Source organism: Drosophila bipectinata, chromosome XR, assembly GCF_030179905.1.
Source record: "Drosophila bipectinata strain 14024-0381.07 chromosome XR, DbipHiC1v2, whole genome shotgun sequence".
NCBI classification, from domain to species: Eukaryota; Metazoa; Arthropoda; class Insecta; order Diptera; family Drosophilidae; genus Drosophila; species Drosophila bipectinata.
The window spans coordinates 25,398,547-25,424,460 of record NC_091735.1 but is presented as its reverse complement, the minus strand read 5'-3'; the positions used below and the strand labels follow the sequence as shown (position 1 = coordinate 25,424,460).

The 25,914-nt window shown below is 49.2% G+C and overlaps 2 protein-coding genes across 8 annotated transcripts in view; one reads left to right on the top strand and one right to left on the bottom strand.

Annotated features, from left to right (window-relative positions):
• The window catches only part of LOC108123849 (zinc finger CCCH domain-containing protein 13), a 33,945-nt gene extending 28,576 nt beyond the window's left edge, over positions 1 to 5,369 (top strand). For all 3 annotated transcript variants that reach the window (XM_070282946.1, XM_017239204.2, XM_017239205.3), the window contains 2 exons: positions 2,021 to 2,784; positions 2,846 to 5,369. In XM_070282946.1, the coding sequence (XP_070139047.1) occupies positions 2,021 to 2,784; positions 2,846 to 4,656 (2,575 nt within the window). In that variant the 3' untranslated portion in view covers positions 4,657 to 5,369. The remainder of the gene's footprint in view (positions 1 to 2,020; positions 2,785 to 2,845) is intronic.
• A 351-nt stretch (positions 5,370 to 5,720) lies between these two features.
• On the bottom strand, positions 5,721 to 25,682 carry Moe (moesin). 5 transcript variants are annotated; one of them, XM_017239191.3, is made up of 8 exons: positions 19,971 to 20,088; positions 19,761 to 19,900; positions 12,022 to 12,132; positions 9,067 to 9,246; positions 7,661 to 8,427; positions 7,210 to 7,597; positions 6,931 to 7,143; positions 5,721 to 6,866 (listed from the first exon to the last, which is right to left on the bottom strand). In XM_017239191.3, exons 3-8 carry the CDS (start codon positions 12,034 to 12,036, stop codon positions 6,702 to 6,704), a joined length of 1,728 nt encoding a protein of 575 aa, XP_017094680.1. In that variant the 5' UTR covers positions 12,037 to 12,132; positions 19,761 to 19,900; positions 19,971 to 20,088; the 3' UTR covers positions 5,721 to 6,701. The 5 variants fall into 5 exon arrangements, with proteins under 5 accessions (XP_017094680.1, XP_017094681.1, XP_070139041.1 ...); XM_017239192.3 differs by lacking the exons at positions 19,761 to 19,900; positions 19,971 to 20,088 and adding an exon at positions 25,514 to 25,682; XM_070282940.1 differs by lacking the exons at positions 19,761 to 19,900; positions 19,971 to 20,088 and adding an exon at positions 25,182 to 25,332.
• Between the last annotated feature and the right edge of the window lie 232 nt (positions 25,683 to 25,914).

Sequence of the window (25,914 nt, the reverse complement as noted above, 5' to 3'; positions counted from 1 at the left end):
TCGATTTGCTACCATTCTGCATCAAAATCCTGAGGCAAAATATTTTTTAGATTTTTTGTCCATTTTTCCTGATGGAATCCCTTGAAAATGGGGTTTTCCCCTATAGGGCCCACTGCGATGGCTATATCTTACCCAATTCGCATCCGATTCTCAAGCGGAGTACCTTAAACGATTTCTAGATCGATTCTACACCATTCTGCATCAAAATCCTGAGGCAAAATATTTTTTAGATTTTTTGTCCATTTTTCCTGATGGGGTCCCTTGAAAATGGGGGTTTCCTCTATAGGGCCCACAGTGATTGCTATATCTTCCCCAATTCTTATCCGATTCTCAAGCGGAGTACCTTAAACGATTTCTAGATCGATTTGCCACCAATCTGCATCAAAATCCTGAGGCAAAATATTTTTTAGATTTTTTGTCCATTTTTCCTGATGGGATCCCTTGAAAATGGGGTTTTCCCCTATAGGATTCACTGCGATGGCTATATCTTCCCCAATTCTAACCCGATTCTCAAGCGGAGTACCTTAAACGATTTCTAGATCGATTTGCCATCATTCTGCATCAAAATCCTAGGAAAAAATATTTTTTAGATTTTTCGTCCATTTTTCCTGATGGGATCCCTTGAAAATGGTGTTTTCCCCTATAGGGCCCACTGCGATGGCTATATCTTCCCCAATTCGTATCCGATTCTCAAGCGGAGTACCTTAAACGATTTCTAGATAGATTCTACACCATTCTGCATCCAAATCCCGAGACAAAATATTTTTCAGATTTTTTGTCCATTTTTCCTGATGGGATCCCATGAAAATGGGGTTTTCCCCTATAGGGTCCACGGCGATGGCTATATCTTCCCCAATTCTTATCCGATTCTCAAGCGGAGTACCTTAAACGATTTCTAGATCGATTCTACACCATTCTGCATCAAAATCCTGAGGCAAAATATTTTTCAGATTTTTTGTCCATTTTTCCTGATGGGATCCCATGAAAATGGGGTTTTCCCCTATAGGGTCCACGGCGATGGCTATATCTTCCCCAATTCTTATCCGATTCTCAAGCGGAGTACCTTAAACGATTTCTAGATCGATTCTACACCATTCTGCATCAAAATCCTGAGGCAAAATATTTTTTAGATTTTTTGTCCATTTTTCCTAATGGGATCCCATGAAAATGGGGTTTTCCCCTATAGGGTCCACGGCGATGGCTATATCTTCCCCAATTCTTATCCGATTCTCAAGCGGAATACCTCAAACGATTTCTAGGTCGATTTGCCACCATTCTGCATCAAAATCCCGAGACAAAATATTTTTTAGATTTTTTTTCCATTTTTCTGATGGGATCCCTTGAAAATGGGATTTTTCCCCATAGGGCCCACTGCGATGGCTATATCTTCCCCAATTCTTATCCGATTCTCAAGCGGAATACCTCAAACGATTTCTAGGTCGATTTGCCACCATTCTGCATCAAAATCCCGAGACAAAATATTTTTTAGATTTTTTGTCCATTTTTCCTGATGGGATCCCATGAAAATGGGGTTTTCCCCTATAGGGTCCACGGCGATGGCTATATCTTCCCCAATTCTTATCCGATTCTCAAGCGGAATACCTCAAACGATTTCTAGATCGATTCTACACCATTCTGCATCAAAATCCTGAGGCAAAATATTTTTTAGATTTTTTGTCCATTTTTCCTGATGGGATCCCTTGAAAATGGGGTTTTCCCCTATAGGGCCCACTGCGATGGCTATATCTTACCCAATTCGCATCCGATTCTCAAGCGGAGTACCTTAAACGATTTCTAGATCGATTCTGCACCATTCTGCATCAAAATCCTGAGACAAAATATTTTTTAGATTTTTTGTCCATTTTTCCTGATAGGATCCCTGGATAGAGACTTTATAGGGTCGGAGATGTCTCCTTCACTGCGATGCACACTTTTGACCGAAATTATGATACCCTCTGCAAGGGTATACAAAAAATCTATATTCTCGGAAAATCTCACTTATATTGGTTTTCTTTTGCAGATTGGGGATCCTTCCACCGATTCCCATGAACTCCAGCAATAGTCACGGGGGGGACAAGCGGCACGAATCAAATGGAAAGTCGTCCGGAGGAGGACCCTCGTCTCACCACCACCAACTGCAGTCACAACAGAGCGGCGGAGGAGAGTCTGCCCGCGGCGGTGGAGCAGGTGGCTACCAGGGAAGGCGTCACGACACATCTTCGCCCAAGCGCTTCAGCAGCTCATTGGGAAGCGACACGGGAAACAGCACACGGGAGTCGGAGTGCAGTGACGGACAGGAGCAGGGTCTGGCCGGAGGATCCTCCCCCGTATCCCGTTCCCCGCCACACGGCAAGCCCCAGAGCCACGCCAACTCGCACGGACACGGACACCCACTGCTGCACCATCCGCCCCTGACGCCACAGCAGAACAGCGACCTTTTCGATTCCCTGGCCGCCGAGCTGAGGGCAAAATTGAACGGAAACGGACCGCCCTTGCTGCTGCCGCCTCGGGACTACGACACGGTGCACCGCTCCAAGGGGAATCTCACAGCCATTGAGCTGCGGAGGTGTCGGAACGCCCTTATCGTAGGTGGAGCTCCCAAGCCGGGTCAACCTGGACATCCGGGCGTGGTAAATCCCGGTGGAGGACCAGCTGGCGGAGTCGCCACGGGAGGAGCTGCTGCTGCGAATGCCAACGGCAAGCAGGTCTCCTCGCGGGGATCTTCGGGCATTGGCTCTGATCTGGCACCCAGCCCGGAGCGCCAGGAACTCAATAGCTCCAGCGGTGAGTAATTTCAAGTTCAGAATCATAGAACCTCCCAGCAATGCCCTGAACTCCTTTCCAGATGACGAGCACTGGTCGAACGAGGCGGACAACTCGGTCATTGCCCTGAAGCCTTCGCAGATCGCCATGCCCCACCATGGGCAGCTAAAACGGAAGAGTGCCGTACAGCCTCCGGAGGACAGCTACCTGAGGGACCTGCCCGCCAAACCGTATCAGCCACGACAGACCGACAGGGAGCGGGAGATCGAGCGGGAGAGGGAGCGAGAAAAGGAAAGGGAGAGGGAAAGAGAACGAGATCGAGAACGCGAGCGGGAACGGGAACGGGAGCGTGAACGGGACCGGGACCGGACCAAAACACCAGCATCCATTTCAAACAAGTCCTGGAATCGCGAGGACGAGATCAAACCCATCATAATGCGCCCGGCCGACTACGATGCAAAGTTCAACCGGGTTCTGCAGCAAGAGCAGCACCAGCACTCCGGACTAACCTCCGGCAAGCTGCGGGACACGGACAAGTACAACGAGATCAACCGGCTGCTGAACAAGAAGCTGTCCCACGAACGGGAGCGCAAGTCCCGCTCCCGCCTGGACGATCCACTCGACGACTTCGAAGACTCTGATCCGGAGCAGCTCCAGCCGAGCTCCTTGCACAGCCACGGTCTGGGACACGGCCACCACGGGCAGCTGGGCCACCGAAAGGAGAACCTCACCGACAAGCAGAAGTTCCTGGAGTACACCTCCAAGAAGCAGCAGCTGCTGAAGAACTACAGCGCTGATTCTCCGGACGGGCAGAGGTACCGCCAACGTTACGCCGAGCCAGAGGAACCAGCTCCTCCGCCGCCACTGGCCGCGGGCCACAACAAATACGCCGCCGTGCATCGGGGCACGGATTTGGGCCAGAGGACCACCGAGAGGAGGCACGCGGACAGGGAAAGGGAACGGGAGCGGGAGCGCGACAGGGACCGTGAGCAGTCACGGGACCGTAATCCCTACCGGGAGGCGGAGAGTCTCCCGTATATCCAGTCCATGGAAAAGATGATGAAGTCAACGGGAATGCGCTACGGCGAGGGAACTCCCAAGACCCGGGAAAGGGAGCGCGAGAGAGAGAGGGAGCGCGAGTTTGCACCTCCACCCTCTCAGGTCTCCCAGAGAGACCGCTTCCACGACGCCAAGGACAAGTTCCGAGCCATGGAGCAGCGACCGCCTGTCAACCGCTACCCGGACGTGGAAGAGCGGGAAGTCCACAGTCGGGACCCCTACAGGTCCTCCTCCCGCAGGCGGCGGGGCTCAATGGAGCCGCCGAACGCCTACGAGCAGTGGAGCCAGGGCGAGGAGGAGGAGGAGGAAGTGGTGGGCCACGCCGACGTGGCCCCCAGTCGGTCAAGGGCGAGGTCGCGCGGCGAATGGGAGCCCGAGCCTCAGCCGACACAGTCCACGCGGCACCTGGATAGGAGTCACCATGACAGAGACAGGGAGCGCGAGAGGGACAGGGACTACAAGCGTGAGCACTCCCGAGATCCTTATCGCCGCGACAGAGAACGAGAGCGAGAGCGCGAGAGGGAAAGGGAACGAGAGCGGGAACGTGAACGAGAACGTGAACGGGAGCGGGAACGAGATCGGGATCGCGGACGCGGCCACTCCCGGGAATACGTGGAAACGAAGAGCTCCGGCCACCTGGAGCGCTACCCCTCCCCGGCTGGTGCAGGCCCAGGCCCAAAACCCTCGAGGCCTCCGGTGGGGGACTCCGGAGCGAGCAATCCCGGAAAACAGCAGCTTAACAGCATGCCGAAGGGCTACAGACACAGCTACGCGGAGCCGGTGTTTGCCAGATCCGGAGGACGAGTGGGTCTGGCTGCCGTTAACCCCTACTAACAGGGGGAGGCACACCATAGCATACATATACTAATATAAAGCCGTGCAAGGAAACCGGAGTGGCAGAAATATTTAAAGATTCTAAAACTCTCAGATCACAGATATGCTCGTCAGGATCCAACACGACTAAGCCGAATCGAGAAGTGCTCAAAAAATATATAGTTCTTAAAGTCTAGGATTGTAGGACTAGAAGGGAGAGAGGTTTCTGCCACACGCCAAATAACCAACGAAGATATTTAGGCTAAGGGACCACAGTGGCAACTGCCTATGACGACTCTACACATACTCAATTGCCGTAGCAACAAGTTCCATTATGGAACTACTATACGTTCTATACGTATCCCCTCCCCCGACCAATTATGCGCCTTAAATGGGGGCCGTTGGGGATGCCAGTCCGGCGCCAGCCCCTGTACTTATGTGCCTTCAGAGAAATCGTGTTTATAGGACTATATCTTATTGTATATGATGATTCCAACGAAAACTCGGAACTTACCTGCTTTTTTGTATTTTTTTTCTTTAATATCCAAAGTGGCGCGGTTGGTAGGTACTTAATACTTTTTTTTTTTTTTGCTATGCAGTTCACATATGTCGCGATATCTGATATCTGTAAACATAAATATAGTTAAATAAATGAACTGTAAACATATACATAGCTGATGTATCTATTGTTATCAATTTGATATTTGCATTAATAAAGCGCTAGAAAAAAATAATCGTAAATCTTTATAAAATCTTTTATGAATGGATTTCAGTTTCAGATCATAAGGTAGTGGTAACAACCCACGGTCTTGGTAAGAGAGTGTAGGCCAAGTAGATAAGTCAAAAGCTTGATCTTTTTACACAAAGCTTTCACTTCAGTTCCCACTCGCCAAAATGTAGATAGCTTTTATCCAATACCCCAATCGGATAAAAAAGCTTATTCTTAAAAGCGCTTAAAAAGCAAGTGCTTTTAAGACATGTCCCAACAGGTCTAGGTCTTGACAATTTTTTCGAATAAACTTAAGATTAGTACTTAACTACTTGACACAAGGATTCTTAAATTTAAGGATAATGAAACGCAGACATTTTGTTTTGTTTTACATTTTTATTGTTTAATTTAAAAACTTTTTGTTTGGTTTTTTTCACAATAGTTTTTGTTTGTTTTCGCGTTTTCTTTTTTAAGAATCTTTCCTTTTCTTTCAAAACAAAAATTGATTAAAGGGAGAGAAATACTTAATATATTTCTTCTCATTTTTGTTTGTTGCTCTCTCTCAAGTTAATTTAAGAAACAATTAATCAAGTTCTTATTTAATTATACAAGTTTAAAAAAAAATAGTAATTATATAATAATAAAAATAATAATTATAACGGGGGAAAAATGCAAATAGTTGTTTTGTTGTTGTAGACTGTTTGTTGTAGTTGTTTTCTGTTTCTCTTAATGTTGTTGTTGTTGTTTTTGATTTCCATTACTATTCGGTCCGTTTTCTCTATGAATCCATTGGGAAAAGGAGAAATGTGTAGATTTACTATTTTCGGTAGGGTGGGGGTTTGGGGGGGAGGGTCGATCCATGGGGTTTCTGATTTCCGATTGTCCTTATTTGATTGTGGTCGTCCTGGCCGTGTTTGTCGGTTATACAATATATATATATATAATATGCGTGTGTGTGTGTGTGTGTGTGTTAGGTAAAGTATATCTGGCTGATTCTTCTCGATTTCTATACAAGCTCTCTCCTTCTCCAGTGCTCTCTCTTTCTCTTTGACAAAAAAAACGGCGGTCAAACAAAGATTATCCTTAATATTTTCTCTTTTCAACTTAGCAGGAAGTGTCCTCTTCCGTGAGGGGACGGGGGCGTGGGGTGGTGTGGCCGGGGGATATAGTTGCAGGTTTTGAGGTCCCTGCGACCGGAATTATGTTTGTTGCTTCTTCTTCTTCTTCACCATCTCTTTTATGTTATCTTGATTTGTAGTTATATCTTTCTCTTTCATTTCGAGGAGCCACCTCCTCCTCCATCTCCATCTTCTCCAGCACTGGGCTGTGAAGTGCCGGCGCCGGCAGCCGAGGAGCCTTACATGTTCTCGAACTGGTCCACGCGACGCTTTGTGTTGCCCTTGCGGATCTCACGGAGCGTCTTGTACTTGTCACGACCCTGGCGGACGTTCTCGCGATGGATCTTGTCGTTTGCCGTCTCTTTCGTCTCGTCGCGCGACTGCGCCAGATCCTGTTTCAGGGCCTGCAGGAACGGAATCAAGGGAATGCCAATGAGTGAGCCGAGGACTCGAAACCATTCGACTTACCTTCAGCTGGTCGTGCAAGCGCTCGTTGCGCTCGGCCAGCGTGCGCCTGTCCTCGATGGGGTCCTTGATATGTTCGTCGGTGTCCAGGTCGCGGGAGACGTCGCCACCGGCGTCGCCGTTCGTCAGCTCCTCCTCGTTCTCGTTTTCGTCCTCGGCCACGTGGTGGTGCTGCGGCGTTGTCGATGCTGCCAGCAGAGCGGCGGCAGCCTCGGTCTGAAAGTCCATAAATCCATTGATGATACTAAAGGATAGTAGATGGTTTTAATGTACCACACTGACCTGCTTGCGTCGGGCCTCCTCCACCTCGTCCTGCAGGCGCTTGGTCTCCTCGTCCTTGGCGTTGACCTCGTCCTGGATGCGCTGCACCTCCATCTGCTTGGCCATGATCTCCTCCTCGAGCTTGGCCTTCTCGACGGCCTCCATGTTCTTGGCCTCCTCGAGGCGCTGCAGCATCGACTGCAGCTCCTTCTGGCGCAGCTCCAGCTCGTCCTTGGCGGCCTGCAGCTGCTTGAGCTGCTCCTCCAGCCGGCGAATCATCTCCTGGGCCTCGAGCAGGTCGCGCTGCGAGCGCTCCATCTCCTCCTGCATCTGCTTCAGCCGGTCCTCGTACTCCTGCTGCTTCTTCTCGGCGCGTTCGCGGGCAGCCAGTGCCAGCTGGAGCTTCTCACTGAAAACCATCAAGATTATTAGGAATTTTACTCCCAAGTGATGATGACCCTTGGAAACCTACCGCTCCTGCTGCTTGGCGTTCTTCTCTTCGCGCGCCTGCGCCTTCATCTGCTGGACATCGATGGTGTCCGGCTTGCGACGGCGCATGTAGAGCTCGTGGTTGCCCATGCAGAGGGCCAGGATGCGCTTGTTGATGCGGACGCGCGGGGCGAAGAACATAAAGTCCGGCGCCTTCTTGTCGATCGGCTTGATGATGAACTTCTTCTCCGAGAAGGAGATGTTGCGGATCTCGGACCACGGGAAGCCGATCTTGGGCGTCAGGCGGTCGTCCTGCTCGTAGATGTTCAGGCCGAGGGCGTCGACACCCAGCCAGAGGTCGGTGCCCTTCTTGTTGCGGATCTCGAAGTAGTTGACGCCGTACATCTCCAGGTCCTGGGCGATCTTCAGATACTCCATCATGGCGTCCTCGCGCAGCATGCTGCGGTGCTCCTGCCACCAGGTCATGATCGACTGCTCCCACTCGTCCTTGGACATCTTGTGCTGGTCGATGACGCGCTGCGGCAGCAGGCGATCGTTGGCCAGGAAACCGGCTGTGTGGGTGGTCTTGTTGTGGTCCCCGTGGCGCGCCTGCACGGCGTAGGAGGCGAGCAGCACGGACGTCTCTGGCGGACAGTAGATCTCGTCGGTCAGTATGGCATTCTTCACCTGCAGGTAGAACAGGCGCAGTGTGATGTCCTGGATCAGCTCCTCGGCCACGTCCTCTGGATAGAATTTGGCACGGAATCTGAACTGCAAGGGGTTCTCCTTCTTCACGTCCTGGTTCATCACCTGCGGGAAGGAGAAGGACACTGCAGAGTTAGACTGTGTACTGGCATGGAAGCATATATCAGAACTGGACAGAAAATAAAGTCAAATAATAATCAGAAAGAGGACAAGGTGCAGGAGCTGAGTGTTACCCAAGTCGAGAACGGCATTGATCCAGTCTGGTGTTCAAGTGCAGCGTTAAACAAAGGAATATTTTGGATTAGATGGTTAGTAAGTGAAGTGAAGGTCCCTGAGACTAAGCTTAAGGCAGGGCTAGAGGCTATAGGCTAAAGGATTCTACGTAGTCTAGACTGGGATCTAACAGCGAGCTAGCTGGGAGTTCGGCCGGGGCTTGCGGGTTCTCTTGCGGGCAGCCCACCATATCGTCGGCGTCGTCGTCCTCCTCGCTGGTCTCCGCCTGGCTCATCCCGTTGCTGTCGGCCGTCCGCTTGTCCACGTACTTCTTGACGCGCTTCAGATACTTAATGGTCTTTATGGCCGGCGATTCGGGCTGCTCTCCGCCAGACATTGCAAAGGTTACAAACAAGATGTTAGACACAGACCTCACCCATCGATCGGTTAGGTTAGAGTTCTCTCTCTAGAGTGTGGTGCTTAACGTCTACCCACCCAGTGGTCTACCCCTCCCGACGAGGGAGTTCTTACCTTTTTGTACAGCTTGATCCATGTGGAGTCGCCCTTGGAGTCGGTGTACTGGAGCCCGAAGAACCACACCTCCCGGAGGCCGATCGTCTTCACCACCTGGTCGAACAGCTGCTTGCCCGTCGTCGTCGACTGGATGGCGAACTCCAGTTCCGCGTCCATTGTCGTGACGCGCACATTTAGCTGTAAGGAGAACACGGAGATTAGTTGGTTGAGTTCGGAAACGGAGTCAGAAGGCATAGGCTACTTACCCAAGATGTAAGGCTACCAAACCAAACATCTTTAGGATACAAAGCTACTGCTACTGAGGGCCATACCTGGACACTCCCCGCCTTACTTTCTACCCACAGTTCGACCTCTGGATCGATCGACTTTGAGTTCCAAGACTCTTTCGAGCGCTGGAATACCTGATACTGGTTGGTAATTCGGTCATGTGCCATGTGCGTAGTGCTGGGGGTGGTGTTCCCGTCCTTCTCGCTGCCCTGGCGCTGTCAGTGTCCGATGGATTAACGGGATTTGAGCGGTGCGACATGACAGCGTGTGAGGAGGGCACGTGCCGAGAGCTCTCATTTCGCAGAAAGCCAACTAACTTGGCTTGCATAAGTCGGGCTTACGGGGCCAGAAAGGGGGCCAGGCCAGGTTGGAAAAGAAAATGTAGCGAGATAGATCCGAGAAAGGAAAGCGGGCCGCAGTGAAAAATCACGCTCGGAATAAAGCAAAATCAATCAGGCGTGACACTTCAGGTGACACTGGGGAGTGCGAGTGCGAGGAGGATGGTTGGACCGGATGGTTACACAAGAGAAAGGGGAGGATCGTTGGGTCTTGCTGGAATGGCCAAACCTGGAGCTGATAGCTTCAGAATAGCTCCAAAGGCATTGGCATTTTCCAGTCGGACTGCTGTGGCCCACTTCCAGCCATGGGAACCACCTCCAGCCCTAACCCGAAATCAAATTTTGGACTTGCTGGCCAATTTCATCATTCTGGCTATCGCTCGGGCTTTGTAGTTCAGTAGTATTCGGTGTTCAGCTTGGTTTGGGCTCATTGTTTGAGTTTTCCCTGCTTTTCCCTGCTTCTCTGCTGCTGCTGCTCTGCTGAATGCATATCAAACGTGACACAATGGTAGGAAATTGAAAACGTTTTTCATTTCAATCCAATTAACGTTTTTGGGTTAATGCAACGCGGTTTCAGTTTCTGTTCGCATTAACAGCCAGTCCCCCCCTTTTCGAAACCCCTGGTGGAAACGGAAGTTCACTCATAACCAGTTTCTGAGCTCATTTCAAAAGATCACCCAAAAAAAAAAAAAGATCTTAAGAACTATGGATTTTCCGTACCGTTTTCCGTTTAACACTCACTCCGCCGTAGCGCGGCAAACGGACACGGCTGTCGGAGACGACGACCATTTTGGGGACCGAAAACGGGTTCCGCAGTAGTTTTTGAATTATTACGCTTTTCTATGCAAATCTCCTGGCTGGGAAAATGTCCGGCTGAGTTCCGGGGGTGACCGTCCGTCCGCGGGAAAGCCTCGGAGCGCGACGCGTTCAATGCGATTCTTTGGGTTGTCAGTCGGCAACTGAGGAAAATGGAAAAGTCACGGCACGTTTTAAGCCGAAACCCAGAGGAGGAAAGCAGAAAGTCGTGGACATGGGACATGGGCATGGGGCATGGGCAGGAATGGAAAATGCTGGAAAAGCAGAAAAAAACACAAATGGAGAAACAGTGGGAAAGCGGCAGAAGCCAAGAAACAACAAAAGTGAACTTAATTTGTGCCTTCTGGGGATGGATGGGGATGGGAATGGGGATGGGGACGGGCGATGGGGACTTGGATGGGCGATGGACGATTCACACATTTGTCCGAGTCATTCGTTGTCAAGTTAATATGAATTGCATGTTAATTATGCATCTAAAATTAGACGGCAGCAATAAAAAGCGACTGGGAGACGACCCCAGAGGTCGGCCCAGGTCGGCACATCGCGGGTCAGAATATTAGAGGCTCTGAAGAGCCAGCAACTGGAAGTGCTCTGGGCACTACCGCCTCGACCCGTGCTGTAGCCAGTGCCGAGGCACTGGAGCCACTACCTAATAGACCCAGCCCAAGGTGGGCAAACAAATCAGCGTCAATCATACGACGCGTTCGCTGTCAGTTCTACTTTATCGGAGGAGCCTCTGCCTCCGAGACCAATTAACCCCTCCCAGGCCACCGAGCCGGGCAAACACACACTCTCGTTTGGAGGAAAATCCGTAGCGAAAAAAAAGGGAAAGTTGTGCTAACCATTCGGGCACGATTAGAGAAACTTTCAGGTCTTGGCTGGACGACTTTCCGCTCGATCGGCGACACTTCTCTTGGCAGGTAATGGGGGCACGTGATCGCAGCACCCATAACCCATAAGCCGAACTGCGTCCATCCATCAACCATCAAAGCATGGGATGGTTCTGCGATAAGACTCCTCAGCCTGACGACCGGGAAACCTGAGGTCGATGTGGCTATCCACACATGTCATGGAGGCCGAGGCCTCCCAATCTGCCTCCCCCCAATCCCCACAAAAAACATGATGAAACTTTTTGGCAAATGTCCAAGAGGGCAGGATGTGGAAAGAAAACAAGCCAGAGAACTACTGACGTCAGCTGACGGTGGGTGGAACTATGACGTCTTTGGATGGCCATCCCCCCCGCTTTGATTATCGCTAGGAAGTAAGTTCTCCATTGAATGCCAGATCCCCAATCCCCAATCCCCGATCCCCGACTCTGCAATTGACGACAATTGCAACTCGAGTGGCTTCGATAAGAACGAGGCGGTTGCCTCGGCTGATAGCTGATAGCTTCCTCGTTAAATCTGTTTTAATTTACTGACGAGACTCTGACATTCCCCCCTTTTAGACTTATCAGATTCTGGCCAAATCAGTTTTCTGACTGGCATGTCTCCCTGTCAATTTATGGCTTCTCCCTGAGCCCAGAACTCACCGCTTTTGGAGACATCTTGGTGCTTCCTGTCTTTTCTTACTGATGGATTTGAATTGTTGTCTTCCTGACGGCTTAGTCGAGTTCACCCTTCGTGGTTGTTGGTGCTGCAATCTGAAAGATAGGATAACGTTAGTTGAGGTTTCTTTGGCCAGCTCCACCGACTAGCAGCTCCTCCGCCCAACTGAGGCTGCACAAAATCAAAGCACTCGCTTTTTATACCAAAGAACGTAATGCCGTCAGAGTAATGGGCCACATAATGGGGCCACAACTGCTACTCCGTAGCCGATAAAACTTTCGCAGCTAGAACTCGAGTGAATCAGTCAGAAGGATGACTGTGCCAACCTGGTCAGCACTCAAGAGCGCTATATGGTATAGGTTTAAAAGTATATTTATGATTTCACCTGGCACGGTGACAGGCAGATGCACCAGATGCCTCTACAACCGCAATAGAACCAAAATAACGAGCGAGTAGAACAGATCCCACATCCGAGAGGCACGTTCGAGAGGCGTTAGTCACCTAATTGATGGAATGCCCCTTTGCTGGACACTTCCTTATGGCCCAGCGGAAGTGGCAGCCCTAATGGAGGCACACGCTCCGAAGCCGCAGTTCAGGGCCGAGATTAAGAGCTTCTAAGGGGGTGCTGGCCTCGGATCATAGCACCCAGCTGCTTACTCCCCATAATGGAGTAGAGTTTTAATCCAACTAGTCAGCGATAACTTCCCTATTTGGAGAGCACTTGATAGTTCTATATTTGGAGGAGGAAGGCTGACCAGTGGCCACTCCATGCCCAATTAAAGGAGAGCACCACCGAGTGGAGCACCAAGTTGGGTCATTAGCTAGACCTCTAATGTATTGCCTGGATAATGAATTGATGAATTAGCGCCGAGTTGACAAAAGTAACAGAGGACTGGAATGCAAGAAACGTGGTCCCCTTGGAAACAATAGCCCCTTTGAAGGCACGATCCCTGGGGATCGAGTCGAGACGCGGCTTCTGCTTAAAAATATTTTTCACAAATTATGACATCATGCCACATTTATTATCGCCACCGCGTGAACTTGAAGAGGGCCTCCTCGAAAAGCGAGTGAAATGAGCTCATGCTGCCGATTCCGCCCATGTCGTGAATGGGTTTTCGGTTGTTGTTTGGGGGGTTTGGGGTTTGGGGTTTGGGGTTCTTGTTTGCTCTGATAATCAACGGCTGGGGCTGCGAATTCCTTTGGATATTCCTATGATATCCGATTGGAGCGTGAATAGAAAACTGAGTGGGGCAGGGAGCCGTGATTAAGTGCATCCTGCCTCTTGTTCCTTCATTGTAGTTCTCCCCCAAGCCGACTTTATGAATGAATGGAGTCGGTTTCTGATGTCACTTCCGTCTGCCTCCAGCCTCCAGCCTCCAGCCTCCAGCTTGATTTTATTTTATTCTGAGGCGACTTTGATCGCCGGCCGCTGGCGGAAATGATTTGGCAACTTTATCTGCAATTAATACTCAACAGAAAAACATTTAAAACCTTAATTTGAATGGCGTGTAAGCCGGGTGGTGGGTCTAATGGCAGTGGGGTTCCCAGGCTAAAGGCTATAGCTGGAGGACTAAGCCCTCTAAGGTCCACTTCAGATAGCATTCGGGCCAATAGATGGACCCCCAGTCATAACTATTATCGGACCTCCTACGAGGCTTACATAACTCTAGTTTCGCCGAGATCCGAGATCGGAGATCCGACCCCGAGCTGTGTTTATGTTTGATATCCATTAACCACAGTAATGGGTTCACTTAAAAGAGAAATGAACAAAAAGTGAACCCTGAGCGGGGCTGGAAATCTCGTTTATTGTTTGGTCACCGGAACCCCTCCACAAACAACAAAAACAATTAAAAACAACAACAAAGCCAACACACTTAATGAGAAGGAAAAACAGGCATTGCGTATGCGCGGCGCATTTTAAAATCCATTATTTTAAATGGGGGGAATCGCCCCTTACCGCCCTCCCCTCCCACTGCCAGCTTTTACTTTTCTTCACGTTTCTGTTAAAACTTTATAATAATGGGCATTTCATTTGTTTCTCCGCCTCCTCCTCGGACTCGGCCTCCTCCTCAGGTCTCCGTCTGGCGGGCACTTTTAATTTCAACAATTATTTGTCATTTTTGGAGGTTCTCCTCAAGGGGCTGCCTCCCCACGATCCCCCCCTCCAATAATTAAAATGCGCAACGCAACGGCAGGCAATGAAGCGATCGGAGTGACCAAGTAAACCACATAATGGAGATACGAATGGCCGGAATTCGGGACTCGGTCTTAATTACATTAGAACTTGGTCGTGTTGTGGCTGTTTTTAAGTCTTACACCACTTCTACGAGCCTCCCCAGCTGTTCATTAAATCCAAACAACAAACAACAAGTCCGAGAGACTAAAAGGCCATTCATCAACCTGACAGCATGGCGGTGGAGTGGTGTGGAGTGTGAGATACCCCGTACTTGGCAGCAGTACTGACCAGCTCCCAAAACGAATACACCCTCTAGAGACTTTGAAGTCCAACCTCCAACTTGACGTCAACTTCCAGAAACTAAAAGGGGGGAGGGGGAATAATAGCAAATGTGACGATTTAATGAAGCAAATTAGGCCTAAATGCTCCAGATAGCGGCGAGAAAACATAATCGGGCACGTAGAACAACATATGACTGTCCCGAGGAGGGCGGGCAGGCACGCAATCGTATCCAGCGGGAGGCCCATCTTCAGGGAGGCAACTGGCTCTTCGAGGGGAGAATCGGAAGCTTCCCTCATGGGGCTGAGCCACGTTATGTAACTGCTCGTCGACGCTATCGATAGATTGCCGTTAATTATTTTTGTCAATTGCCAGAGAGTACGGCATGCAAAGCATTGTTGCCTTTTGTTTGGTTTATCTGGCTGACAAATTTGGCCAATCACCAGTGGCAGTAGGGGGAAGTCCCGGGGGGGAAGCACCTCCCAGCCCCCAGCCCCCAACTTGTAGTCAATCCATGGAAAGTTTCGGTCGGAAAAGGTAATTTGGCGCTGTGATATGTCCGAGGCAGTGCTCACCCTGAAAGGTTCATTCATTGTTATTATTACCACTATTATTATTATTATTATTTTTGAATCGATAATCTTAATTGGGTCAAATTACATAAGTGGCCGACGGTTATCAGTCGAAATACCAATTATAATGCCACGGTCCTGTAACTGTCAACATTCGGACCTGACCTGGAGAACTGACCTGCTTCCGATCGTGGATGGCCGCTAAGAAATCGGTAATGAAATCAAGTCGGAGCTAATGTTGTCAAAGCCACTTCCGGCCGTAGTCGGAGTCGGAGTCGCAGCCGGAGCCGTGACAGCGCAACTAGCAAATAGTGACCCAACAACGTTTACAATGAAATCATGTGCATATCTTATCTAACTCCACACACACACACACACTCGCGGGCCAATTGGCCTAAAAATATTTTATATGCCTCACCGAACAACAATACAAACAGGCCAGACAATAGCATAGGGGGGGGTGGGCGATGGGGCAGGGCGGAAAACAATTAGAAATTGGCAAATGGGGGGCTCCTGATAAGGCTAGCTGGGGGCTGGAAGCAGAGGGGGATGGGGGGAGTATCTTGTCATCGGCACACGAAAAATATAGCAACAAAATAAACACCATTAGAAATCGGCAACTACATGGCAAGTGGAAGTGGCAGACAGGCAATTGGGTCGCATGTTGATGGACGACAGGCTTGGAGGGCTCTCTTTTGGAGGAACTTACTCCTCGGGGATCTCGAATCTGGAAACATCACGTTCTGAATTGGTATATTATTCACCGCCAAACTGAATTCCCAAAGCACCAGTCAGAAAAAAGCAAACACACCGACCCCCCAATAAAAAAACCAGTTACCAGGCAACAATGTTTTTGGTGGTGGGTGGGGGGCGGAGATGGGCCAAGGTAGAGGTACAAGTACAGGTACAGGTACACCTCGGGGGTACAGTCACCACTGGAGTATGTAAACAGGCACGTTACTCATCCGCTTATTTATTGGGCCAAAAACTGCTGCGCCCACTTGTTGCCTCTGGCCTGGTCTGGTCTGGCCTGGCCTGGCTTTGGGCCATGGCTAATGCTTTCGTTTTCAGTTTCGAGTTTGACAATCGCAAAAGACAATTGTCATGAGAGGGGAGAGGGGGCAAGGGGATCTTCAGAGACTCTGGTTATGAAACGCATACAATTTGCATGCACTGTACGGTGCGACGAGGCATCGGCTCTATGATGCAACCCGCCACTAATAGAGCTCCATCTGGGGCATTATTCGATGGTTTTATGTCCCCCCGTATGTCCGTATATTATTCGCAACTTATTTATGACTGGACTTGGACTGGCATACGGCTTGTTAGCTAATTTCATTTCATTTCATATCGTTTTATTTCGAATTGGCTGCACTGAGAGAAATCATTACCTACTCTTCTCTCTTGAGAGATCGGAGTAGACTGTAGACTCGTGCAAATATCTCGCAAACAATAGAGACGACAATAGAGCGTTGAGATAAAGACGGCTAGCTAAGGCTGAGGAGCAAATAATATGCGTGACATTGGGTTTTGAGGTTATGCTAATGGATATGTATTCGTATTCGTATTCGTATTCGGGCCAACTTCAATTGCTGTCTTGGCTTTATTAGTTTGCCGACAGACGACAGCCGACAAAAGTCCCCCAATTAGAGGAAAATAAAAATACCTGACGCACTTGATAAGGCTTTGAATTTATAATCTGTTATTCGGTTTAGCCCGGATTAGTGACTCAGTTCCAGATTTGTTTTTTTAATTTCGGAGGTGATTCAGGGGTCTGGATAAAATGGAAATCAATTGAGTCACCTCTTGGTAACACCACCCTCTGTTCCTAGTGCTAAATCAAGAGGAGGGTCGATGGATCTATCGATTGGAGGACACTAATCTGGTTCTCTGCCAAACACCCCACTGATTGATTTATTGGCTGGCAGGGAGGAGAAAGGGCCAGAAGCATCTACCAACGCTAGAGCCATTAACAAATAAGCGTTAATGAAAACACAGCCACAGCCACAGACCTCATCACAGCTGCCACAAAAAAAAAAAAACAACATTAAAAAATAAAACAAATACCCGACAGCCATGGCAACTAATTTGTTGTTTTTTTTTTTTTTTTTTGCTTTCAAGTTTTCCACAAAAGCGGAGATGATTATATTTCGATAGAGAGGGGGAATGGGGGGGATGGGGGCCGAATGACAAGGTAAGTGCAGGTGTGCACTGTGCAGTAGTGTTGGAAAAGCTCAGCGGCGGCGGAAGTGTTGATTAATTGCCGCACATCCGGCGATTATCTAATACTGGAAAATGGAAACTGGAAACTGGAAACTGCATCTTGCAACGCCACTTTCCATTTCGCTTCTCTGGCGAGGCATCTACTTGCCACTTGGTTCTCAACCTTGGGCTTAAAACAGACACATTTTGATATTCACCTTCAATTAAGGCCTCACCTTTGGCTTTCCCCTAATGGGTTTCGTTTTCCTGGTAAGATCTCGACACCTTCCGACACCTGACTCATCCAGAGAGAACAAACAGAACTTCAATCGGCATCCAATTAGTCATTCCTTCAATTATTAATCGACTATTTTTAAATAGTATACTAATAATGATAATCATGTCGATGATGAGCTCAGGCTTGAAAAATTCCAAAAAGGCAGCAGCTCGGCTCATGAAGTTATTATCGTCGGAGATTTATCGTAAAACACACACATGATCGTAAAACACACACATGAGCTGTGTGTGTGTGTGTGTGTGTGTGAGGTTTACACCTTGAACTTTGACGCAACACGAAAAAGCGTCGCTGTCGCCGCTGCTGCCTCGGCCTCTGCCTCAGTCACAGTCGGCGTCTCCAACTTGAAGCCAAGTGCAATATGTCTGGCGATCTTTCGGCTGCCCCCCTGCCCGCCCTGCCACGCCTCCTCACCTTCGAGTACGTGGAAACGTGCTTATGCCCAGACGAGCTCACCAACACAGGGCCAGGGTAGTGTAATTGAAGTATTCAAAAAAAAAAAAAAAAAGCGCAGAAAAAACACAAAAGATGAGAAGCTCAAAAAGGCAAAAAAATAAAGTAGATGCTGCCTAAGCTGGTCTTACAGTAACACTTTTCGAGTAAATTCCCCGCATCTGATCCCCAACAGAGGGGGCTTCGTGTGCACTACCCTAGGGGGTAACACCTCCGAAACACCTGAAACTACCCGCACCTCCTCCTCCCCCTTGGAGGCTAAATATCAACCTGTTTCCAGAAACTTTTTGACATTTTCAGCGTGGAATTTGTGCTAATGACAACAATAATCAACTGCCAACTACCAGGGAGGGGGGCGGGGAATGGGGCTGGGGGGGGGGCATTTATGCAAATAAGTCGAATTTATTGAAAACCAATGAAGCGTCATCGAATTTTTATAGAACTCCTCTCCCAGCGACGAGACCTTCGGCGACGAGCGTGGAGAATTCTTCCGCCTCTTGGGCGCGGCCGAACAAAGGCGAAATTAGCAACTTTTGGAAGCTGGCAGAGACAATAAAAGAAAGCTGCGGAATGCTGGCCCTCCCCCCACTCCCCGGCTCGGCCACCCACCGCCCACAGGTGGCCAGCAACAGGTGGCCTTTGGGAAACGAGTTTCGGGCTTGGCCAAGGATCCTGCACTCGTAGATTCCCCAATGTCGGGGGGGAGGGGGGTGGGCGATGTGCTTTACAGTTTTGTGTTGAAAGCACGCGGTCAGCGTCAGCGTGAGGCGTCCGTCAGGTGGGAGATAAAAGTAAGCTTATGCACCTGATAAAACATTTCATTTACAAACACATACAGGCAGCACTCGTTTGTGCAGACCAGAGCCACGGCAGAGGCAGGGGGAGGGGCAGGGGCATAATAAAATGCTGAAATTGAACGTTAATATGCACTAGTCTATTATTTGAGAAATTAAAAAGCGAATTTAAATGCATTGAGACACGCGCGCCGAGCGTCCGAGTCGGCAGCGCAGCTTGACGATCGCATGACGCTACCCCTCCACCCCTCCACCACTCCGCCCCATTGCCATTCGAATAAAGTGCTTTATCCATCATAATTAAGACTCTGTGATAGCCATAAAAATGAAAACCAAGATAGCCACTCAAAAGTCATCTCTCGCGGGAACACTTTCTAGCCCAAAATGGTCTCAGCTTAGCGTTTAGGCCAAAACCAGACCCGAAACCGGCAGGCAGGCCAGGCAGGCAGGCCAGGCAGGCAGGCCAGGCAGGCAGGAGGAAGTGCATTGCTTTCCTGCCGATTTCGCATTTCTTGCCACCGCAAATAGCAGTAGATGGCATTTTACAGTTAGTTTCAGGCCCAGATTAGCTTTTGGCCATGTCCACTGGTCACCGCCACCTGTCTTTCAACTTGTTTATGAGTGGCCGGGGGGGTTGGCAACCTGCTGCAGTGAATGTGTGTGGCTCAAAGCCCCCTACAGTGGAGCCTGCACTACACTTCCTCCATAAAAGAGAGCTCTCTTAGTGGGAGATCACTGTACTTGCTGCTGCTGATGGCCAAGAGATGTTGCTGGTAGTTGTTGCTGCTTTTTAGAAAGTATGTCAATTTAGAAAAGCCGTTGACTGTCCACCTCTGGTCACTCACACTCGCACGCTCTCGCTCTCACACACCGAGACAAACAGACTCACTCACTCGCTCTCTCGCATATGAGAGCACATGCACTCAGGTGCGCTTGGGCCTGGAATACCAACCGCAGTTTGTTGCTTTCGATTTTGGGGAAGATCCTTTAGGCTGGTCCTCTGGGGTCAGGTCAGCATGTGCGGCATAAACACCAAAGAACACACGAAAAAAAAAGAGTGAGTTGTAGGGCCGCAACCAAAACCAAGAACGGCTAAGAGAACGAGAACAGTATTGGCATTAGCACAGTAAGGCACAAACACAAACACAAGCACAACACGCACACAGAGCGGTGGTCGCTGGATAAGAACCAAATCGTTAACGTTAACGTCTGCTTGAAACGAGCGCGCCGTCGCGACTGTCTCAGTTTTGTGGTCGAGCTCCACCGCTGCCTCTGCCACTGCCACTGCCTCCGGGGCGCTGCCGCTGCGCTGCTCCACTGCAGAGAGCTGGCGACTTGGCCAATTTCTCGCCCCACCTGGCCAGTTGTAAGAGCCAACTTCCATTAACGGCTATATCTAACCGCTGTTACCTGCATTCTAGCCTTTTTCAAGCGAGAGCTGCCAGCACTGAGTGCTCATCCGGAGAGAGAGTGCCGGGCCGGGAGAGCTACTTGGAGCCCGCATAGACTCTCGCTCTCTCCGCCTTCCTCTCAGGCTCCCTTTGCCTGCGTAAGCAAGTTAAGCAAAATTTTATAACAGCCATTGAAGAGAGTAGGAGAAGTAGGAGTTGAGGGGGTGGGGTGGAGCTGCTGCTGGGGATACTCGAAGATAACACTCGCACTCACACAGAGACGCTCTTGCTCACTAACTGCCCATTAAAGACTCAATGCATATTGGAGTGCAGCTTTACCCGCACGGGATGCACTCTGGAGACTTTTCTTGAGACTCAGTTATTAGAGCCCCACCACTTAACCCCATCCCCGAGGTGGGGGGCACCTCGTCTGGTGTTGAAACCGCATCGGTCGCCAACTTCCAAGATACGGTAAGCCAATCCGACGCAACGGAATTGGAAACAGAAACACAAACAAACGGCGCCTAGGCCCGTACCCGGACCCTTACCCGTGCCCGTGCCAGGCAAGAAGTCGCTCGCATTCGCTAGAACTTTGTAACCGATATCAGCTATTGGAGACCTTGGGGCACACATTCCAACATACGCACTTGGAGGCATTAGTGTGATACGAGCATATCGCCAATAACGCCCTCGAGGCCTGGTGGAAGGTACAGTGAACCCCCAGGAGGGGTGGTGGAGTGGCCCTCCCTTGCGGAAGTCCGCCTTGCACCCCCAACACCAATAGCCTTCTATGGGCAATTTGGGGATACAAGCCGCAATGCTCACTGGGCTAAATTTAGAACCTTACGTGGGCCCTGGAACGCGAAATAGTTTATCAACGCGCCCGTTGATAAAAGAAACTGGAACTACGAGCCAACTGCCTTATCTCAGACTTTCAGCTGGAGGAGGGAGGAGGGAGAACTTAAGCTGCGTCTATAAATGACACAAATGAAATTCCCAAGCGAAACCAAATGCAATTCAGCGAGAAGGAGCTCCGATCCGCTTGGTTATCTCAAGTGGCCCACGCAATCATCACTCAGGAACCCTTCACTGGAAAGAGTTTCCTAATCAGCAGTACCGTGGAAGTGATTGGAAGTGGAGCCAAATCAACACTCGGTGCTTGGAAGCTTGAGCTTCTGAGCAATTGGCTTCTGGGTTTCGTCAAAGAACGAATTAGTCATCACACTCGTGGCCTCCATTGGTAAACATTCCAGAATCCTCCTTTCTTTTCTCGGCTCGCAGCTTCCCGCGAGGGCTTCTTCTTCTTCCAGCGCGCAGCGCTCTTTCACTTTCAAAAGCACTTAAGGCGGCAGCTACGGCCAGAAGAAAAGTAAAAGCCCACGCAAAGTGTTGTGCAAGTGAAAAAGAGAAAGATAAGATACGAAAATGGTAAATGGTTAATGGTAAATGGAGTGTCTCTGCTAGGGAGGGGGCGGAGCACGGGGAAGGAGGTCGCTGCCAGAAGAAGCAAACACAATGAAGGCCAGAGCCGGCATTTCTCAGATACTTCAGACCAAGCCGAAAGCTCCAGTCAGCACGATACCCATTCCAGGGAGCATCCCTCTGGAAGTGTCTGGGCTCTCCGCCCACTTTGTGTGACCCACTGAGTGATCTTGTGAGCTCCCCTCCCCTCCATTTATCCCTTCGTGGCGTTGATTAATTTCTCACGCGAGAAATGGGTGAAGGGCGGGCATCTAAAAGATCGGGGACTTCCAAAAATAGAGCCCAAACGGGGAGTCCCTCTCTCACAACTCTCTCTTTAGACTCTTTCCAAAGAGGCTGCTGCAGTTCCAGAGTAAAATGCAAGTGGAGAGTTCGGGAAAAAGCAAAGGTCAGCCAAGTAACTGTTTTCATATTTTTCCATTTCTCCTTAGAGCACAGCAGACTCTCCCCAAAAGAGAGCGGATCTCCTGAAGTTTTCGGAGAGCAACAAGTGTTTTTGAGCGGGTGGGGGGGGGCTGAGGGCCTACTTTTGGTCAGGTGGCAACGCCTGGCAATTTGAAAGCATCTTTTCCCCCATTACGTAACGATCGACCTCGCTCTTTCTCCATCTCTCTCGGGCTCTGGCTGGAGCCCGAGAGCTCTTTCTCCCTCTCTCTATGCGCTTAACTAGTCAAGCATAACAACGAAATACAAACTGAAACGTCGACGGCAACTCGTTTTGGTTAATTAACATAAAAACGGTACAAAAACAATAATAACAACAACAACAACAACAACAGCAACCAAACCAACAAAACGCCGCACACTTGTTGCACCCAAATAATAAAAAAAGAACGAAATGGGAGGCCAAAAGAGAGAGGAAGGTAAATAAAAGCACAAAAGGCCGACGCCTGAGCAAGCACAAGAGCGAATGATTCGAGGGGGCGAATTAAGAGCGGGAGAAATTGAGAAAAAACGTTGAGAACGAGGGAGTTCTTCCATTCGTTTTATCGCGAAATTTCAAGTTCGCAAGCAGCGAAAACACAATAATTCAAATTGCAATCATCATGCAAAAATAAGCAATAGCTTGCAGATACAGTGGGGCCTCTCTGCAACGATCAACATCCTCAGAGGACTATCCTCAGAGGAAGCTGGGAAGGGAATCTCTCTCTCTCTCTCTCTTGATTTCTCTGTCTATCCCCCCTTTTGGTAGCAGTTGGCAGGGACGAGGGCCCACTGTACCTGAGCGGTAGCATTGGGCGTTCGCCTGGCTCCGCATTTGTGAATAAATAAATACAAATTCAGCGTACACTTGGGCGGCAAACAGACGCAGCCATATGACGTCAGTTGTTTTCGGTGTCGCGAATTTTGTGTATTCAATGCCAAAATCCACATATCCCCACATCCACACATCCCCACAGGCCGGAACATGGCGAAATGCTACTCCCGGTTTATCGAGTCGTGGGTGCTCTTAGGGATGGCTTCCAAAGCTTCCAGTCGGACTGTTGGCTGCCGGGCATGATCTCACGCTCCCATCTTTGGACCTCGAGTGTTTCGGGTGCTTTTTACCTGAGTGCAGGCGAGAACTTGTCCTCCTCCTTGAGAGGCAGGGGAGAAGCCAGAGACCGCTCAAATTTCGCGAAAATGGCAACACTGGCCGCCAAAACAGGTTTGGTTTTGCATTTCTCGCATCTTCATACCCATTACCTTTCCGGAGAGCGCATCAAACTGAAATAAGATGCAGTCCAAAGCCAAATCGAATCGTTCGCAGAGAGATGTGCTAATTGGGGTCTTGGGGGTGCTGGGGGGGGGCGGGAGCTCTTCTCGGAAACAGACTTTTGTTTTTGAAATACTAATCGCCTTTGGAAACCAAATGAACAAACATCGAATCCAAATGGTAAGAAAGCACCGGAGACGTGTAAACAAATGCGTGAAATGAGCTCTACAGTGAAGCTCCCCAAAGGTGTGTATCCACTTCAGACTAGACTCGGTTTCAATGGGTACTCTGTGGGTCCATCATCCGGGCAACTCCAATTTCTCTCTAATGCCACCATTAAGCTGATGATCAGCTCCAAGCTCGTAGTCGTTGGAGCTCGGACTCTATCAATTCCCGGGCAACTTGTTTCGGCTTATTGAACGGCATTCGTTTGAGAAATGAGAAATGGAGAAGCTAAGCTGACGACTTTGTCGCTTTCTCAGTGCCACACAAAACCGTTACAAATTGGCCGGGGAATGTGTGAAACGGGGGAATGGGTAGGGGTTGGGGGAGCTAGACGAGATCGGTTGACTCAGCCTCAGCTCTCCCATCTCCCATTGAAGACCCTGACAGTGGATGACATATCACAAAAGAAAGCAGTGGATGCTCGAGCCTAAAGACCGGGCCCCAAAGTGCCCCGGTTCAATGATAATAAATAATAATATACAGAGGAGGAAGAGGAAGAACCGAACCAGCTGAAGAACTGGAATTCTAACAGCTTCTCGAACCCGTACCAAAAAGAGGCCATCAGACGATGGAGCATCATCATCGATGGAGATGACTGCGCTCCACAGGTGGCAGGGGAAGAGATCTAGCTTGCCACCACTACTCCGCCCTCCAGAGAGATGCCATCACTGATCGCCAGCTAATCTGCCGCGAGAGGAGCCCCGCACGCCGCACGCCTCACTCCTCACGCAGTTTCTAACTGGAAAGTGCGACTTCATGCTAATGGGATGAATATTACCAAAGGTGAGTGAGTAAAGTGAGAAAGGTTTGCTGGGGGGAGGGGCGGAGGGAGGAAAGGGCGACACAAGGGACACTCGATAAAGACGGAAGTGAGCTACTTGCGAGACGGTAACACAAAGACAGTAACACAATACCAGGGGGGGTTACCACATAAACAGCACCTTGTACATATGTACAGCCCTGCCTGCATACCCATGTAGCTGGGTCTGTTAGAATGAAAAACGAAAAACTTTGGAAAACGGTGGTTGGAGTGGCGGCTGCAATTTTCACACGCTTCCACACACACACACACACACACACGCACACACAGAGTAGCCAAAAGTTAACCTACGCAACGAACTGAGGCGCGTATTTTTGGTTTTATGAGCAGCTGCAGAATTTTTGATTTAAAAAAAAAAAAAAAAAAATCCAAATAACTGATTCTACTGGACATCTCCTTTGTCTGCCCTGGAAGTGTGCAAGTGTGTGTGTGTGTTCATGGAATAAACAATAAAAGTTGATAGAATTTAGGAAACACAAGCCTTGACTTGGCTTCTTAATGTTTTATTTTTTTTTTTTTTTTAACTTTTTTTTTTAAATGCCGGTTAATGACTCACGCGCTAGGCGCTCTCCCTCTTCCGCTCTCGCGGCCTCTGTCCCTGACTGACTCTCGCACACACACACAGAGGCGTACCGGTATTCCAGCATTGCCTTTGCATTAACTTTTAACGCTTATTTTTAACTTTTGCACAAAAGCATGATCGAGTAGGCTGAGCTGGCTAAGGTGTTTAACTTTAGAAAAATAAGGTGATTAACTCACAGGCACACATGCACTCCGTTGTTTTGTTTTCTGCCGACTATCGACTTTGTATCCAACTCGAATATGTACTTGAATATAGTAAATGTATTTATTGTTTTCTTGCCGCAAAAGACACACTCGACAAATAATTCGATGTCGTCGCTGAACAAACGAAACACGAATAAGCGAATAAAAAACCAAAGCAGGCGACAAAACGCTCAACTTTTGCCGGTGTGTGCGATAGTGTGTGTGTGACTGAGAGACAGGGGCAGCGTGAAAGAGAGTAGGTGCCCGTGTCCGTGTGGCGGCTTGTTGCGCTTTTTTCGCTTGTGCGTTGGAATTTTGTAACTTACATATCCGTTATGCTCGCAGGACTTTCGCAAATGGTTTTCAACTCCGAGTATCCACGTGTTTTATATTTCGCAATTTTAAATGTTCTTCGTTTCCACGGCGTTGAGGAAAAACGGAAATAAAAAAACCCAAAAAAAGAGCGAAACGAAACACAAAAACTGTTGGTGTAAAAGGGATGGGATCGTGAGCGCTTGGCGGTGGCGCGAAAAACTATCGATGAATCGATAGGCTAGAAGAATGATGCCAGATCTCCAACAGAATTAAACTTTTAACAGTCGGAGTATTGAAACTTTAATTTTTTTAAGTTTAAAACCTTAAAATTCATTTCATAATCAGCTTCTAAGTAGCCATATAACTTTTATGAAAATTATACCTATTTATGAAAAGAATAAATGAAAAAAGA

What these genes read in the sequence shown, in the direction of transcription:
- Moe (XM_017239188.3), bottom strand. Translation starts at nt 10,463, where the DNA reads ATGGTCGTCGTCTCCGACAGCCGTGTCCGTTTGCCGCGCTACGGCGGA. An exon ending in AGGAGGCCCGACGCAAGCAG is followed by an intron (nt 7,144 to 7,209) that starts GTCAGTGTGGTA and finishes ATGGACTTTCAG; the next exon opens with ACCGAGGCTGCCGCCGCTCT. An exon ending in GCTTGCACGACCAGCTGAAG is followed by an intron (nt 6,867 to 6,930) that starts GTAAGTCGAATG and finishes CCGTTCCTGCAG; the next exon opens with GCCCTGAAACAGGATCTGGC.